At 50.8% G+C, this 17362-nt stretch overlaps 1 protein-coding gene across 1 annotated transcript in view; it reads left to right on the top strand.

Annotated features, from left to right (window-relative positions):
• Window positions 1–951: 951 nt before the first annotated feature.
• The window catches only part of LOC140409404 (uncharacterized), a 37758-nt gene continuing 21347 nt past the window's right edge, over window positions 952–17362 (top strand). The window contains exons 1-5 of the mRNA XM_072497848.1: window positions 952–1084; window positions 2261–2395; window positions 3600–3734; window positions 12167–12301; window positions 13117–13251. Of these exons, the coding sequence (XP_072353949.1) occupies window positions 952–1084; window positions 2261–2395; window positions 3600–3734; window positions 12167–12301; window positions 13117–13251 (673 nt within the window). The remainder of the gene's footprint in view (window positions 1085–2260; window positions 2396–3599; window positions 3735–12166; window positions 12302–13116; window positions 13252–17362) is intronic.

Below are 17362 nucleotides of genomic sequence, written 5' to 3'. Positions count from 1 at the left end.
CACTCCTGCTCCCACCAATCCTGACCCCAGTCAGGTTGTTACAACCTGTGAATCACACCCAGGACCCACATCACACTGCAGCTAAGTTCCCAGCAGTGGCACACTTCCCTGCCTCACTCCCATCTGTAGAACCTACCCACACACAAGCCTCTAAGCATGGAAGTGATTGGTGGCAACACAGTGACCTTCTCCACCGCACAGCAGTTGCCACCCTGCTGGCGGAATAACACATGGCCCACCCAGTGAGGAGACCTACAGGAGACCGCACTGGGGAAACAGGACAGGGGCCACAGAGCCTATCGCTGACACGGTTGCGGAAGCCACAGGTACCCGTGTTGACAGGGATGGGTTGTGAGGACAGAGGTTCTCCGCATCACAGGCACGATACCACTCACTGATGGGGAGGAGTGGAATGCGGACGACAACATATCGAGAGGGCTGGGTGAGGGGTGGGGATGCGACTTGTTGAGGGTGGCACAGCAGTACACCTCAAGGTGACTATGTAACCTGGTGGCTTTGGATGGGCAAGGAAATATTCATCTTGCTAACGTGCCTTCTCTTTCCCACCCCACCACACTGTACAGAATGTATTTCGGCTGTGTTTGCTATCTACCTAGCTGCTGCTGCCATTGCAGATGCACGGAGGCTGAAGGAGCAGGGTCAGCTCAGGCAGGACCCTACATAAGAGGAGCCTGCCCCAAAAGAACAGGGGCCAGCCGGTGAGGCTCTAGTGCCGGCTGTCCAACAGGTGGAAGAGAGGGTGTGGAGTAGGCACTGCATCAGGGCACTTATATACCATCGGCGCCTGTCCTCCAAGGAGCTGCCAGGCCATCTGTGGTGTTGAGACTTTGGCTAACCAGCCAGACCATGCGCCACTTGTGCCAGATCGTGGCGCACCTGGTACCACGGTGGTTTGGACGAGGACACCCATTCCCGGTGCCTGTCACGGTGATGGTTGCTCGGAAATCTTGCGCATCTGGATCACTGCAGGGATCGAGTGAGGACCTGTGTGGGATTTTGCAGATGTTTGTACACAGGTGCATCCGCTATGTGACGGATGCCCTATGTGCCCGTGCATTGGACTGTATAACCTTCAGTCTGGACCAAACACACCAGATCCCAGGCAGCAGGATTCGTCGCCATCACTGGCATGCCCCAGGTCCAGGGGTTGATCAGTGGAATGCATGTCCCCCTCCAAGCACCGGCTCATCAGGGGATGCCTTCATCAATAAGAAGGGGCTGCACTCCCTGAATGTGCATTTGGTGTGCGACCGCAACATGCACGTCTGTACCCAGGCAGCATGCACAATGCTGACATCCTGGCGCACTGAGATTCCTGGCATCTTTGTGGCACTCTCTCGGGTGAGGGGTTGGCCCTTGGGTGGCAAGCGTTACTCACTGAGGTTATGGATAATGACAGGGCTGCCGCACACAGGCCAACTTTATCACCTCCTGATTTGCCACCAGCAGCTCCACAGCCCTACCCCACCTCTCCACTCCCCTCTCCCCTACTTCAAATTGGAACCTGCCCCCCCCCTTAACCGCTCACCTCTTCCCTGTGCCTCAGCTTTTCATGCCACCTACATGGTGCCAGTGAGATGGTGACAGCTTAGGACTCACTCACTGGGTAAGTTGTCATCAAAGGCAAGCTTGTGCTTCTGGCCCCGTGCCCTGCCACTTCTCTCTGAGGGTGACACCATGCAGGCCGTTCATGTGTCATGGATGGACACATGCACATACGCACACACATGCATATATACACACATGGACTGTTGGTTTTCGCCCATGTGCTACACCCGTGCCAACTCAAGTGTTCTCTTATTTGCATGGCCTGCCGCTCCTTCTAGGTGTCACCCCAGACAGCACATCGGAAGTGGAGGCGGCCTGCTACTTGTCTCCCCTTTGACCTGTGCTGCTCTGGGCGGCCGTCCTCTGTTCTGCCCGCTGCCCATGAGATGCCCATTTAGCGTGGCCAATTCACCTAACCTACACATCTTTAGACTGTGGGAGGAAACCGGAGTACCCGGAAGATACCCACGCAGACATGGGGAGAATGTGCACACTCCACACAGTCACCCAAGGCCAGATCTGAACCCAGGTCTCTGGCGAGGTGAGGCAGCAGTGCTAACACCGGTGCCACACATGTGGAATGACAATTTGTTTGCATAAACGAATGTTTTGTTGTTGGAATACTGCATTGATTCCAGTTGTTACAATGGATGTGTGACAATCTTCAAATTACATCATTTTTATTATATAGGTGAAAACTCAAGTCAACAGGAAGCCGCTGTGTACATCAATGAAATTCAGCATGAAGGCTGCAGAAGGCAGCCGTCAGGTCATGTGACCTGTTCCAGAGAAAATCACCATCCAGCGCCAATCGCCAATTATCAGGGTAATTCATCACTAAAGCTGTAGAATTGGACCAGAATTATTTGGCTAAGGTGGGGCATCACATAGAGGGAATCACAGAGCAATGATAATGAAGGGAAGCAATGTCCCTTGAATAAAGGCCCCTGCACCCTACCCTTTGAGCATAATCAAATGGACTTTGCGTTGCAATGTACCCTGTGATGATTCCAGGATCTTTCACTCTTCACAATCCTTGTTTTCTTGAACATGGGATCGGTTCTCACTAGTCCAGGTTAACCCAGAAATAACAATTTCTTCTGCCTGGCAGAGCAGCACATTTTGTGGATCTACTTCCTCAACGCTTGGTCTGGCTGCCTCTGTAAATCTGAGAGACAGCCCCCCACCGCTATCATCCCTCCCCCTCCCCCCTCCCCCCCTCCCCCCCACCGTTATCGTTCCCCCCCCCCCCTCCACTGCTATCCTGTCATTTGTGTTTAGTGTTACAGCTTGCACCTTGTGGTGTTGGGTGCTCTGAGGTACAGACGAACTAACACGGTTGCGATTGGTACAACGCAGTTTTATTCCAACTAGTTATTTACACATCTGTCTTGGTACTCAGCACGTGATGATCGTGTGAGTGTCTTGTTAATGAGGTCCTGGCCTTGTCCTGTCTCCAGATGGACTGGCCAGCAGGTGTCGTGTTTCTTGTCTGATACTGTGTCTGCTCTTGTCTGTGATTGGCTGTCGTGTTATGTGTGCTAATTGGTCTGTTGGTCTGTCTATCATGTTGTGTGTGCTGTGATGTATGTTTGAATATCATGACACACCTGACTTTCAGTAGGGTTTGACTTGTCTCCAATTTCTCCTGCCAACTAACACGCATAGGACTCTCACCAGGCTGAGTTCAGGACAACTTCACAACATTACTCATTCCAGCGTGTTCTGTTTTATCTTAAATTAAAAGCGAGGAAAGTCGCTCACAAAGTCCAACAGTCATAACATTATATTTCTCTAAATATGTTACATATGCATTGAGCCTAATATTAAGTATTTTCTGATGGCAATTTGCTGTCATTTATAATATCACTGAAGACAATAACCAGCTCAAACCATGGTGACATGTGGGATGACATCTTGTTTGCATGAATGAATGTTTTCTTTTTGGAATACTGCATTGATTCCAGTTGTTACAACGAACATGTGAGAAAACACAAGTCTTTCAAATTGCACTAACTGTTATTACATAGGTGAGAACTCAAGCCAACAGGAAGCCGCTGTGTACATCAATGAAATTCAGCATGAAGGCTGCAGAAGGCAGCCGTCAGGTCACGTGACCTGTTCCAGAGAAAATCACCATCCAGCGCCAATCGCCAATTATCAGGGTAAGTCAGTGGCCAGTATTAAAGCTGAAGGTTTTAAGTAAAACAAACTATTCAAAACAACACACATGTTTCTTTAAAGGTAAAATAATTTACAACTGATTCATGATAAATCATTAATTGCACTATCCTGTGCAGAGAATGTTTTCAAATTCCTACGGTTAGGTACTGCCCTGACTTATTTGACGGAGATTTGTTGAGTTGTCAGGGGTCCCACTTGCCGCTGGAGAGCCAGGGGGTGACACTTGCACTTTTTGGGAAGGTCCCCTGAAACATATGCCAATCAGGCAGTGTTGGGGCCAGCGGAGACTTCCCTGGAATCATCAAGACCCTTGGGGGGAGGGGAGGGGTGGGGAGTGGGAAGGAGGGGTGGGGTAGCACTCAGAACACAGGGAAAGCAACAGGTGTATGGGACAAAGGGGAATGGGGGTCTACAAGCAGTACTACAGCAACACGCCCCAAAAGAAGGGCAAAGTCCCCAGAAAAGGCCTCACCATCTGTTGGACCCGCCCTGAGGTGCTGTTTGTTGGGTCTACCCTCTACCCCACTTCTTAGGCGGCATCAGGGCTTTTTGTTTTTTTCTTTCTCTCTTTTCTTCATCATAAATCTAATGTGCCTGTCACAATCTATAAATATTAACCATCCTGGCAAGATGCCTCCCACCAATGTATAGTGTTATAACCTGCCTGCTTACCATTGGCTGGGGACTAATGACAATCCCACAATCCTGTGGGAGTATGAGCTTCCCCAATGAGGGGTGGCAGAGAAACCATTAGTAAACTCCATGTATAAATAAAGCTGGCCTGTTTGGAACCAGCAGGAAGGAGTGTAGGTTGGAAGTCTTGCCCACTGAGAGCATCCAGCCAATCAGGGGTCGGCAGCTCATGTGCTCAGCAGCGCCACTGGGGAGACTGTGGCTGCTGCCAGCAAGCACTGGAGTCCCAGGATCACGGAGAGACCCAGGCCACAGTTAGTTAATGTGGGGCGGAGGGCATTCGCAGGGCAGGAGTCACAGGAAGAGGAGTGCAAGGGTTTCGGCAGCGAAGGCAGGGCTGTGGCTCACAGGGTGTCTCCCAATTTTGAGTGCCTATGATCAAGGGACCCGCCCCCCCCCCCCCCCCCCCCCCCACCCCAAGAAGGCCCCATCCCTGGAGGTAAGAAGCTGACTGGAGAGTTTTACCTGTCGTGCATGTCAAATGGCGAAAAGTCCGCCTGCAACTGGGTTAATGCCAGCCAGTGGTGACACGATAAACCCCTTAAGTGGTCATTAATTGGCCAAATTAGCAGTGGGCCAGGAAGGTCAACCATAGGCCTTACTGTAATAATCCACAGGAGGCAGGGGTTCCATCACTACACCAGTAATTATTTGCAGTAATTTATAGGGAGGATTCAGAAGAACTGAAGACTGTCATAGTCTCCTTGGTGGAAGGCCCCGAGCTGGGCTCCATCTCTTCCTCCTCCCTGAGAGTGCCCGTAAGGCCCTGGCTGACCAAATGGGATGAAGGTGCAACTGGTCTGAGCTTCAGAGGCCTCTGAATCATCTGGCACTGCCAGTCCTGCACCATGGTGTAGATGCCCTCAGCCATGGCCATCACTGACTGAGCCATGCCTTGGATACCACCACTCAACATGCGGACATCATGCTGTAGGTTTTCCATGACGGTCACCAGCCTAGCAGTGTAGGCCAGGGTGCCACGCATTACTGGCATCATCCCCTGCACCTGAAAGCTTTGGGACTCCTCCAATCACCTTGCAGTTGCTGAAATGTCGCTGACACCCTCTCCTGAGTGTCACAGCTGTGTCCCATCATTTGCATCAGCTCTGGGAGAAGTTTGGCCAGAGGCTCGACATCTGGCTGGGACACAGCTGTGTCCTGGTTTCCAGCAAAGCTCCGACTTGCTGTCTCCACCTGTTGTGCATCTGCAACTGTGTGATGCTCACCAGATAGTGCCCCCGATAGTATGCACTAATGTCACCCACCGAGGTGTGCGTCTCTGCGCTGGTGGAAGGTGCGGGTGATAGCTGTGACGTATCATTGATGCTATCCTCAGAGCTCTCCTCCGAGTTCCGAGGTGCTCTCTTGGGTGGCGGGAGTGGTGTGATTCCGGAGGCCCATCCTCATCACCCCTGCAAGACAATGGACGTGTGGTCAGTGAGAGGGATGGATGTTGCACCATCAACAACACAATTGAGACAGCTCATCTGGGTCAGTAGATCCTTAACTCTCTGGCACATGCCGCCCTTGCTGCCGGACACTGATCTCTCCTCAGAAAACCCCGTGTTCTCCAGGGCCCATTCCTCATAGAGGGTGATGACTGGGATCTCTGGGGTTCCACCCCATCTTCACCCTTTCCAAAGACAAAGACAATACAGCACAGGAACATGCTGTTCTGCTCTTCAAGCCTGCACCTGTCTAAACTAAAACCGTATGCACTTATGGAGTACGTATCCTTCCATTCCCACCCTATTCATATATTTGTCTAGATGTCCCTTATATGCCACTCTTAAACCTGCTCCCACCACCTCCCCAGGCAGTGCGTTCCATATATTTACCAAGCTCTGTGTAAAAAAACCTGCCTCACACATTAGTTCTAAACTTTTCCCCACGCACTTTAAACCTATGTCCCCCTAGTACTTGACTCTCCTACCCTAGGAAAGAGCACTTGACTATCCACACTGTCCATGCCACTCATAATCTTGTAGACCTCTATCAGGTCCAATGAGAACAGACCGAGTTTATCTAACCTCTTCTCATACCATAATGCCCTCCATACTAGGCAACATCCTCGTAAACCTCTTCTGTACCCTCTCCAAAGCATCCACATCCTTCTGGTCGTGTGGCGACCGGAATTGTACACAATATTCCAAATGAGGCCTAACTAAGGTTCTGTACAGCTGCAACATGACTTGTCAATTTTTAGATTCAATACCCCGACCGATGAAGGCCAGCATGCCGTATGCCTTCTTGACCACCTTATCCACATGCGTTGCCACTTTTACCGATCGGTGGATATGCACACCCAGATCTCTCTGTCTGTCAGTACTCGCAAGAGTTCTGCCATTTATTGTGCAATTCCTACATGCATTGGACCTTCCAAATTGCATTACCTCACACTTGTCCAGATTAAACTCCATCTGTCATTTTTCCGCCCGAAACTCCAACCAGTTTATATCCTGCTGTATCCTTTGATAATCCTCTTCACTATCTGCAACTCCACCAATTTTTGTGTCATCTGCGAACTTACTAATCAGATCAGCTACATTTTATTCCAAATCATTTATATACGCCACAAACAACAAAGGCCCCAGAACTGATCCCTGTGGAATGCCGCTAGTCACAGCCTTCGATTCAGAAAAGCAGCCTTCTACTGCTACCCTCTGTCTTCTGTGCCCAAGTTAGTTCTGTATCCAACTTGCCAGCTTGCCTCTGATCCCATGTGACTTCACCTTTTGTACCAGTCTACCATGAGGTACCTTGTCAAAGGCTTTACTGAAGTCAATGTATACAATATCTACTGCCGTTCCCTCATCTACCATCTTTGTAACTTCCTTGAAAAACTCAATCAAATTAGTGAGGCCCGACCTCCCCTTCACAAAACCATGCTGTCCATCACTTGTTTCCAAATGTGAATAAATCCTATCTCTAAGAATTTTTTTCCAATAGTTTCCCTACCACTGATGTAAGGCTCATCGGCCTATAATTTCCTGGATTATCCCTGCTGCCCTTCTTAAGCAATGGAGCAACATTGGATACTCTCCAGTCCTCTGTAGCCAATGAGGTACAAAGATTACTGTCAAGGCCCCAGCAATTTCCTCCCTTGCCTCCCGCAGTATTCTGGGGTAGATCCCATCAGTCCTGGGGACTTATCTACCTTATGGTTCCATATATAGATTCCCTCCAATATCCTTGAATGGACCAACCCTTTCTCTGGCTACCCTCTTGCTCTTCACATATATATAAAATGCCTTAGGATTTTCCTTAATCCTGTTTCCTTCTTATTATGGACTATCTTCTCCTGCTGGACATTGTGAGCCGCACGTTTGAAGGGTCAGGGGGGGTCTCGAGAGATGGCACATGTGGGCACCTGACCTACACATGCAGAGATTGTGCTGGTGGATGCCAGGGGATTCTGAGGTTCAAGCTTGGACATTGGGAGGGTATGAGGTGTTAACCAGTGGATTGGTGGGAGGGTTTGGGAAATTGAGGGGTGGTGCCATGAGAGAGATAGTAACTTACCCTTGGAACTCGTTGGAGGTGGTCCGTCTTCTTCCCACATTGGAAAGTGGTCCCCTGGTCATGCTGCCAGAACTGACTGTAGCTGCCTCCCAGGTGGCATTGATCACCTACACCCTCAGGGAAACATGATGCCCCGACTCTCATCCACAGCATCGAGAAGCCTGGCCAAGTCGGCATCCCCAAAGTGAGGAGCAGGACTCTGTGTTGTCATCCTCATATGTTGACTGGGAGTGAGTGCTGAGGGAGCATTTAAAAGCAGCTCCCCTAGTTAGCGGGTTGGGTGAATCAGATGGTGAGTGAGCCTGGCATGGCGAGATCCAAGTGAGGGCTCATTTTTATCCTAAGTATGGATGAATACAGGCCGTGACCTCGCCATTGCAGCCAACATGAAATACCCCACCGAACATGCCCAATATGACACTTTTCTTTGGGTGAATGCCCCTCTGATTTCCATATCTTAACTCTCATTGCTGTCTAAAGGTAACACAAAGGTAACACGGCCAGAATATCATTAGTCATTGAATTTGGAAGGAGAAATGTTTGTGTGTTCTACCTGTGTGACACCATTTCAAACATCATGAATGATGTTAGGGGCAGCACGGTAGCATTGTGGATAGCACAATTGCTTCACAGCTCCAGGGTCCCAGGTTCGATTCCGGCTTGGGTCACTGTCTGTGCGGAGTCTGCACATCCTCCCCGTGTGTGCGTGGGTTTCCTCCGGGTGCTCCGGTTTCCTCCCACAGTCCAAAGATGTGCAGGTTAGGTGGATTGACCAGGATAAATTGCCCTTAGTGTCCAAAATTGCCCTTAGTGTTGGGTTGGGTTATGGGGACAGGTTGGAGGTGTGGGCTTGGGTAGGGTGCTCTTTCCAAGAGCCGGTGCAGACTCGATGGGCCAAATGGCCTCCTTCTGCACTGTAAATTCTATGATTCTATGTGGTGAAGGATGCTGTGCCAGTGCCTGATCCAAGTGACATTCTTGATGTGTGAGCTTGTTAGTGCTATTGTCTGGATATTTGAAACCATTACAGTGGAGCTCATTCCTCTCCAAATATCGCGCCTGCACTCCCGCAATTTCCTGTAGTGATATTCCGTTAACAAATGAGCAGCAACTCTGGTTGATTCTTTTCTCCTTAGCTCAGAGATCCTTGAGTCTAATTTTAGCACCATGTTGCCAACTCGACTGAGAACGACCGTGTCAGCAGAAATTGGTCTCCAAGTTAGAAACTTTGTGTGATTTATCATGCCAGCCCGCATGTTTGATTATCTCCTGCTCTATTGGGAGAGGATTTGCATCTCTTTCCCCAAGGTCACGGAAACGTTATGCAGATAGATTTTTTTAAACTCACAATGAATCGGAACTTTTGTTAGGATTGTTTCCAGACCTCCTCCTGGACTAAAGATTGATATTGGGCTGGATTTTGCTCTGTTGAATCTGATTCTCCAATCAAATTGCTGAGAAGATGCCCAGTTGTATTTTCTGTTGTGGAGATGCCGGCGTTGGACTGGGGTGAGCACAGTAAGAAGTCTTACAACACCAGGTTAAAGTCCAACAGGTTTGTTTCGATGTCACTAGCTTTCGGAGCACTGCTCCTCCTTCCTTCACCTGAGGAAGGAGCAGCGCTCCGAAAGCTAGTTACATCGAAACAAACCTGTTGGACTTTAACCTGGTGTTGTAAGACTACTTACTGTATTTTCTGTTCTCATAGGTCGCAGATGCTTGTAGGGGTTGGTGCAATGTTTGAGTGTTTATCTCAGGGTTAGAACTGTCGAATGGGACTGGATCGCTCGATGGGGCCCACATGGACTTGGTGGGTCACATGGCCTCTTTCTGTTCTATAATGATGCTCTGATATGACATTATGAATATTTGATTACCATACGTTGCTGTGAAAAACATCAAAGGGGGTCGATGGACAAGTCCACCCTGACTCAGAGCAAAACCCAGCCCATTGAAATCAGCACCACTGAAGCTCAATGGCATTGAGTGGAATGGCAGCATATTAAGTCGGTTGACATTGACCTCTGTTATTAAGAATGCAATTTACCTTTTTTTTTGACCTGTAACAAATTACATTTTATGTTGCATTTAAAACAAATGCAATGGCTGGGAATGTTCCAGAGAAGAAACAATGGCTGGATTCTCCGCTTTGTGTTGCCAGAAGCAAGAATCACGATTAGGCAGAGAATCGTGTGAACAAATCAGTTTGCGCCGTCGCCGATTCCAATGCCATTCTCTGACCCCTCGCTAGTAGCGAAATCTAAGTTTGCTCCCTGCACCGGCGGGTCCATGCAAAACTGTCATTGGAATGGATTTTAGTAGCATTAGCGAGTTGGACACTTCATGCTCCACCCCTCCGAGATGCATCACCCCTATTAGGCAGAAATCACACGGGCACCAATTGGTGCAAATATTTACAAGCGGGTCTTGGGTGCCATGACTGTTGAGGTGGAGAGAGAAGGTGAAAATACTTGTAAAAACTCTCCAAAATTATCAAGCTGCGGGGTGGCTGCCTGGGCTGGGGGGAACAGTGGGGAATGACTTGGTGCCAAGTCCATGGACTCGGTATCCCCCTTGGGACTGGGGTGGCCTGGCACCGACTGCCATTGCTACAGCACGTGGTTTTAAATACACCTTTTTGGTGCTACTTACAGGCCACTGGCTGTTCACTCCGCTGACTGCTCACTTTGTCCTGTGAATACTCAAAGAGCCTTTTGGTCATCTGGAAACCCCCCCAGGCCACCCCTCTGGAAACCCTCAGACCCCAGCTGACCCATCAATAGGATGGGCGTGGCCAAGATTAATCAGTGACACACCTGGTGCTGCCACTCCTCAGTGCACTCATCAGAAGCACAGCCCCACTGCAGGGGAAGCAGGGGAATTGCAGAGCTCACCCCAAACAAAGGACACATGCACCGTGGCCTAAGGCATCCTCCCTGGTACACTGCCTCTCTCAGGGCAGAGGCCTCACCAGTGACACTATCAGCCTGCCCACTCCGCAGGATCATCAGCTGACTCCAAGCCCAGTCTGTCCACCGCACTCCTGCTCCCATCAATCCTGACCCCAGTCAGGTTGTTACAACCTGTGAATCACACCCAGGACCCACATCACACTGCAGCTAAGCTCCCAGCAGTGGCACACTTCCCTGCCTCACTCCCATCTGTAGAACCTACCCACACACAAGCCTCTAAGCATGGAAGTGATTGGTGGCAACACAGTGACCTTCTCCACCGCACAGCAGTTGCCACCCTGCTGGCGGAATAACACATGGCCCACCCAGTGAGGAGACCTACAGGAGGCCGCACTGGGGAAACAGGACAGGGGCCACAGAGCCTATCGCTGACACGGTTGCGGAAGCCACAGGTACCCCTGTTGACAGGGATGGGTAGTGAGGATAGAGGTTCTCCACATCACAGGCACGATACCACTCACTGATGGGGAGGAGTGGAATGCGGACGACAACATATCGAGAGGGCTGGGTGAGAGGTGGGGATGCGACTTGTTGAGGGTGGCACAGCAGTATACCTCAAGGTGACTATGTAACCTGGTGGCTTTGGATGGGCAAGGGAATATTCATCTTGCTAACGTGCCTTCTCTTTCCCACCCCACCACACTGTACAGAATGTATTTCGGCTGTGTTCGCTATCTACCTAGCTGCTGCTGCCATTGCAGATGCACAGAGGCGGAAGGAGCAGGGTCAGCTCAGGCAGGACCCTACATAAGAGGAGCCTGCCCCAAAAGAACAGGGGCCAGCCGGTGAGGCTCTAGTGCCGGCTGTCCAACAGGTGGAAGAGAGGGTGTGGAGTAGGCACTGCATCAGGGCACTTATATACCATCGGCGCCTGTCCTCCAAGGAGCTGCCAGGCCATCTGTGGTGTTGAGACTTTGGCTAACCAGCCAGACCATGCGCCACTTGTGCCAGATCGTGGCGCACCTGGTACCACGGTGGTTTGGAAGAGGACACCCATTCCCGGTGATGGTTGCTCGGAAATCTTGTGCATCTGGATCACTGCAGGGATCGAGTGAGGACCTGTGTGGGATTTTGCAGATGTTTGTACACAGGTGCATCCGCTATGTGACGGATGCCCTATGTGCCCGTGCACATGTTTTGTTTTTGGAATACTGCATTGATTCCAGTTGTTACAATGGATGTGTGACAAAACACAATCTTCAAATTACATCATTTTTATTATATAGGTGAAAACTCAAGCCAACAGGAAGCCGCTGTGTACATCAATGAAATTCAGCATGAAGGCTGCAGAAGGCAGCCGTCAGGTCATGTGACCTGTTCCAGAGAAAATCACCATCCAGCGCCAATCGCCAATTATCAGGGTAATTCATCACTAAAGCTGTAGAATTGGACCAGAATTATTTGGCTAAGGTGGGGCATCACATAGAGGGAATCACAGAGCAATGATAATGAAGGGAAGCAATGTCCCTTGAATAAAGGCCCCTGCACCCTACCCTTTGAGCATAATCAAATGGACTTTGCGTTGCAATGTACCCTGTGATGATTCCAGGATCTTTCACTCTTCACAATCCTTGTTTTCTTGAACATGGGATCGGTTCTCACTCGTCCAGGTTAACCCAGAAATAACAATTTCTTCTGCCTGGCAGAGCAGCACATTTTGTGGACCTACTTCCTCAACGCTTGGTCTGGCTGCCTCTGAAAATCTGAGAGACAGCCCCCCACCGCTATCATCCCTCCCCCCCTCCACTACTTGCACCTGACTTTCAGTAGGGTTTGACTTGTCTCCAATTTCTCCTGCCAACTAACACGCATAGGACTCTCACCAGGCTGAGTTCAGGACAACTTCACAACATTACTCATTCCAGCGTGTTCTGTTTTATCTTAAATTAAAAGCGAGGAAAATCGCTCACAAAGTCCAGCAGTCATAACATTATATTTCTCTAAATATGTTACATATGCATTGAGCCTAATATTAAGTATTTTCTGATGGCAATATGCTGTCATTTATAATATCACTGAAGACAATAACCAGCTCAAACCATGGTGACATGTGGGATGACATCTTGTTTGCATGAATGAATGTTTTCTTTTTGGAATACTGCATTGATTCCAGTTGTTACAACGAACATGTGAGAAAACACAAGTCTTTCAAATTGCACTAACTGTTATTACATAGGTGAGAACTCAAGCCAACAGGAAGCCGCTGTGTACATCAATGAAATTCAGCATGAAGGCTGCAGAAGGCAGCCGTCAGGTCACGTGACCTGTTCCAGAGAAAATCACCATCCAGCGCCAATCGCCAATTATCAGGGTAAGTCAGTGGCCAGTATTAAAGCTGAAGGTTTTAAGTAAAACAAACTATTCAAAACAACACACATGTTTCTTTAAAGGTAAAATAATTTACAACTGATTCATGATAAATCATTAATTGCACTATCCTGTGCAGAGAATGTTTTCAAATTCCTATGGTTAGGTACTGCCCTGACTTATTTGACGGAGATTTGTTGAGTTGTCAGGGGTCCCACTTGCCGCTGGAGAGCCAGGGGGTGACACTTGCACTTTTTGGGAAGGTCCCCTGAAACATATGCCAATCAGGCAGTGTTGGGGCCAGCGGAGACTTCCCTGGAATCAAGACCCTTGGGGGGAGGGGAGGGGTGGGGAGTGGGAAGGAGGGGAGGGGTAGCACTCAGAACACAGGGAAAGCAACAGGTGTATGGGACAAAGGGGAATGGGGGTCTACAAGCAGCACTACAGCAACATGCCCCAAAAGAAGGGCAAAGTCCCCAGAAGAGGCCTCACCATCTTCTGTTGGTCCCGCCCTGAGGTGCTGTTTGTTGGGTCTACCCTCTACCCCACTTCTTAGGCGGCATCAGGGTTTTTTGTTTTTTTCTTTCTCTCTTTTCTTAATCATAAATCTAATGTGCCTGTCACAATCTATAAATATTAACCATCCTGGCAAGATGCCTCCCACCAATGTATAGTGTTATAACCTGCCTGCTTACCATTGGCTGGGGACTAATGACAATCCCACAATCCTGTGGGAGTATGAGCTTCCCCAATGAGGGGAGCGGAGAAACCATTAGTAAACTCCATGTATAAATAAAGCTGGCCTGTTTGGAACCAGCAGGAAGGAGTGTAGGGTGGAAGTCTTGCCCACTGAGAGCATCCAGCCAATCAGGGGTCGGCAGCTCATGTGCTCAGCAGCGCCACTGGGGAGACTGTGGCTGCTGCCAGCAAGCACTGGAGTCCCAGGATCACGGAGAGACCCAGGCCACAGTTAGTTAATGTGGGGCAGAGGGCATTCGCAGGGCAGGAGTCACAGGAAGAGGAGTGCAAGGGTTTCGGCAGCGAAGGCAGGGCTGTGGCTCACAGGGTGTCTCCCAATTTTGAGTGCCTATGATCAAGGGACCCGCCCCCCCCCACCCCCACCCCAAGAAGGCCCCATCCCTGGAGGTAAGAAGCTGACTGGAGAGTTTTACCTGTCGTGCATGTCAAATGGCGACAATTCCGCCTGCAACTGGGCTAATGCCAGCCAGTGGTGACACGATAAACCCCTTAAGTGGTCATTAATTGGCCAAATTAGCAGTGGGCCAGGAAGGTCAACCATAGGCCTTACTGTAATAATCCACAGGAGGCAGGGGTTCCATCACTACACCAGTATTTATTTGCAGTAATTTATATCCAAGAGCAGCTCCAAACAGTGCTGCTGGCATTCCTGTCAACTTAAGACTGCCTCACAAAGCCTACACAGGTGCTTATATGGGCCCCCTCAATGAGCTATCATTGAGGGAGGTCGTACTCCAATTGGCCAACCAATAATGCCAATTGGAGGTCATTACAACCCCCCCCCCCCCCCCCCCCCCCCCCACACACACACACAAACAAGATCCGAGGAATTCCTGCCAGCTGGCATTCCTCAGAGCTTCTTCCTGCTCCTCCTGTCCGGGTCTGTCACCTCTGAGTCGTCCGCCGGGACGTAGGTGGGGTGTACCTTATAGGTGCCTGTCTTTTCCTTGGCGACCTCCTTGGAAGTTGTACTTCCTCCTCCTCGGGGGGAGGTGTCGCTGCGGCCTCGGCGAACATGTCCATCTCCGACTCTGACGACTGGTGACGGGGACTGGCGAAATTGCTTGGGGCTGGGGTATCTTTCCTGTCTGAGCTATCCCAGCTTGATGTGGTCCTTCTTCGACTGCCTCCAGGTGTGGTTCCGCTGCCCTTATTTGGTCTAAGTGTTTCTTCAGCACAATGGGCAAAATTCTCCGGTATCGGCGCGATGTCCGCCGACCGGTGCCAAAAACGGCGCAAATCAGTCGGGCATCGGGCCGCCCCAAAGGTGCGGAATCCTCCACATCTTGGGGGGCCGAGCCCCAACCTTGAGGGGCGAGGCCCGCGCCGGACTGATTTCCACCCTGCCAGCTGGCGGAAAAGGCCTTTGGTGCCCCGCCAGCTGGTGCGGAAATGACATCTCCGGGCGGCGCATGCGCGGGAGCGTTAGCGGCCGCTCACTGCATCCCTGCACATGCGCTGTGGAGGGAGTCTCTTCCGCCTCCGCCATGGTGGAGACCGTGGCGAAGGCGGAAGGAAAAGAGTGCCCCCACAGCACAGGCCCGCCCGCGGATCGGTGGGCCCCGATCGCGGGCCAGGCCACCGTGGGGGCACCCCCCAGGACCTCGGAGCCCGCCCGAGCCGCCTTGTCCCGCCGGTAAGGTAGGTGGTTCAATCCATGCCGGCGGGACAGACATTCTAGCTGCGGGACTTCGGTCCATCCGGGCCGGAGAATCGCGGGGGGGGGGGGGGGGGCGCCAACCGGCGCGTTGCGATTCCCGCCCCCGTCGAATCTCCGGTGCCGGAGAATTCGGCAACCGGCGGGGGTGGGATTCACGCCAGCCCCGGCGATTCTCCGACCCGGAGGGGGGGTCGGAGAATCTCGCCCCATACCTCCTATTGAAACTCCATATGATATGGGCCCTGTTTGGGACTCTACCGTGCCTTTGACCCACGTTGGTCCATTCCCATAATTCCTGACCCAAACCGGTGCCCCCACCTGGAAATGTCTCTGCTGCCGACTATTATCATGCCCCCTGCGTTGGACCTCCTGTTGTTTCTCCACTTTCCCCGTTAAATTTGGGAAAAGGAGACTCAGCCTCGTTTGCAGCCGCCTTCCCATTAAGAGTTCAGCTGGCGGTATGCCCGTTGTGGAATGCAGTGTGGTCCTATAATCAAACAGCCAGCGGGAGAGCTTTGTGTCCATTGACGCTGCCGGCTGCTTCTTGAGTCCCGCTTTTACTGTCTGGACCGCTCTCTCTGCCAGGCCGTTGGATGCTGGATGGAAAGGGGCTGTTTTGATGTGGCGGACTCAGTTTCCCTTTCGGAATTTTCCAAATTCCCCACTTGTGAATGCCGTTCCGTTGTCCGACACCAATACCTCCGGATGTCCATGTGTTGCAAATGAGGCCCTGAGCTTTTCAATTGTCGATGCTGTGCTTGCCGCGTTTACCCGGTGGACGTCCAACCAACGTCCACTATCACCAAAAACATTGAGCCCATGAAAGGACCGGCGTGGTCAATATGCAGGCGGGTCTACGGTCTGCATGGCCATTCCCACGAGTGCAATGGCGCAGCTGGTGGCACTCTTTGCCCCTGTTGGCACTCCTGGCAACGACATACCAAGGCTGCTATGTCTGTGTCCAATCCTGGCCACCAAACGTAGCTTCAAGCTAGCATCTTAATTTTAGACACCCCTGGGTGTCCGTGATGTAACTCGGTTAAGATTGCCCAACGGCCCAGAGCTGGGACTATTATCCGGGCTCCCCATAATAGGATACCATCTTCTACTGTTATTTGGTCCCTTCTGCTCCAGTATGGGTGCAACTGGGGCTCCACTGGTCTCTCCAGTTCCCCTGTTAGCAGTAAATGCTTCATCTTGGCTAAAACTGGGTCGTTTTGCATCCACAACCGAATATGTTGTGCGTCCAGTGGTAGGGTGTCCAAAAGATTTAGAGTCATTACTGTCTCCTCTACTTTCGGTATTAGCGGCGGGGTGTCTGGGAGGGGAAGTCTGCTCAAAGCATCTGCATTTTCTACTCGCGTTCCCAGTCTGTGCTCCAGAACGTATCTATACGCCGCCAGTAGCAACGTCCAGCGTTGGATTCTAGCTGATGCAATCGGGGGTATTGACTGGTCTTCTTTTAATAACCCTAATAACGGCTTACGGTCCGTCACTATGGTGAATTTCCGCCTGTACAGGTACTGGTGAAATTATTTTACTGCAAATATCACCGCCAGTCCTTCCTTCTCGATTTGGGCGTACTTTCTCTCAGCTATCGCCAAGGTCCTCGAAGCATAGGCTATTGGCCGTTCTTCCCCATTCCTTCCTCTATGGGCTAAGACGGCTCCTACCCCGTAAGGTGATGCGTCACACG

Source organism: Scyliorhinus torazame, chromosome 3 (genome assembly GCF_047496885.1).
Source record: "Scyliorhinus torazame isolate Kashiwa2021f chromosome 3, sScyTor2.1, whole genome shotgun sequence".
Classification (NCBI taxonomy): Eukaryota; Metazoa; Chordata; class Chondrichthyes; order Carcharhiniformes; family Scyliorhinidae; genus Scyliorhinus; species Scyliorhinus torazame.
This window is presented reverse-complemented; position numbering and strand designations above follow the sequence as displayed.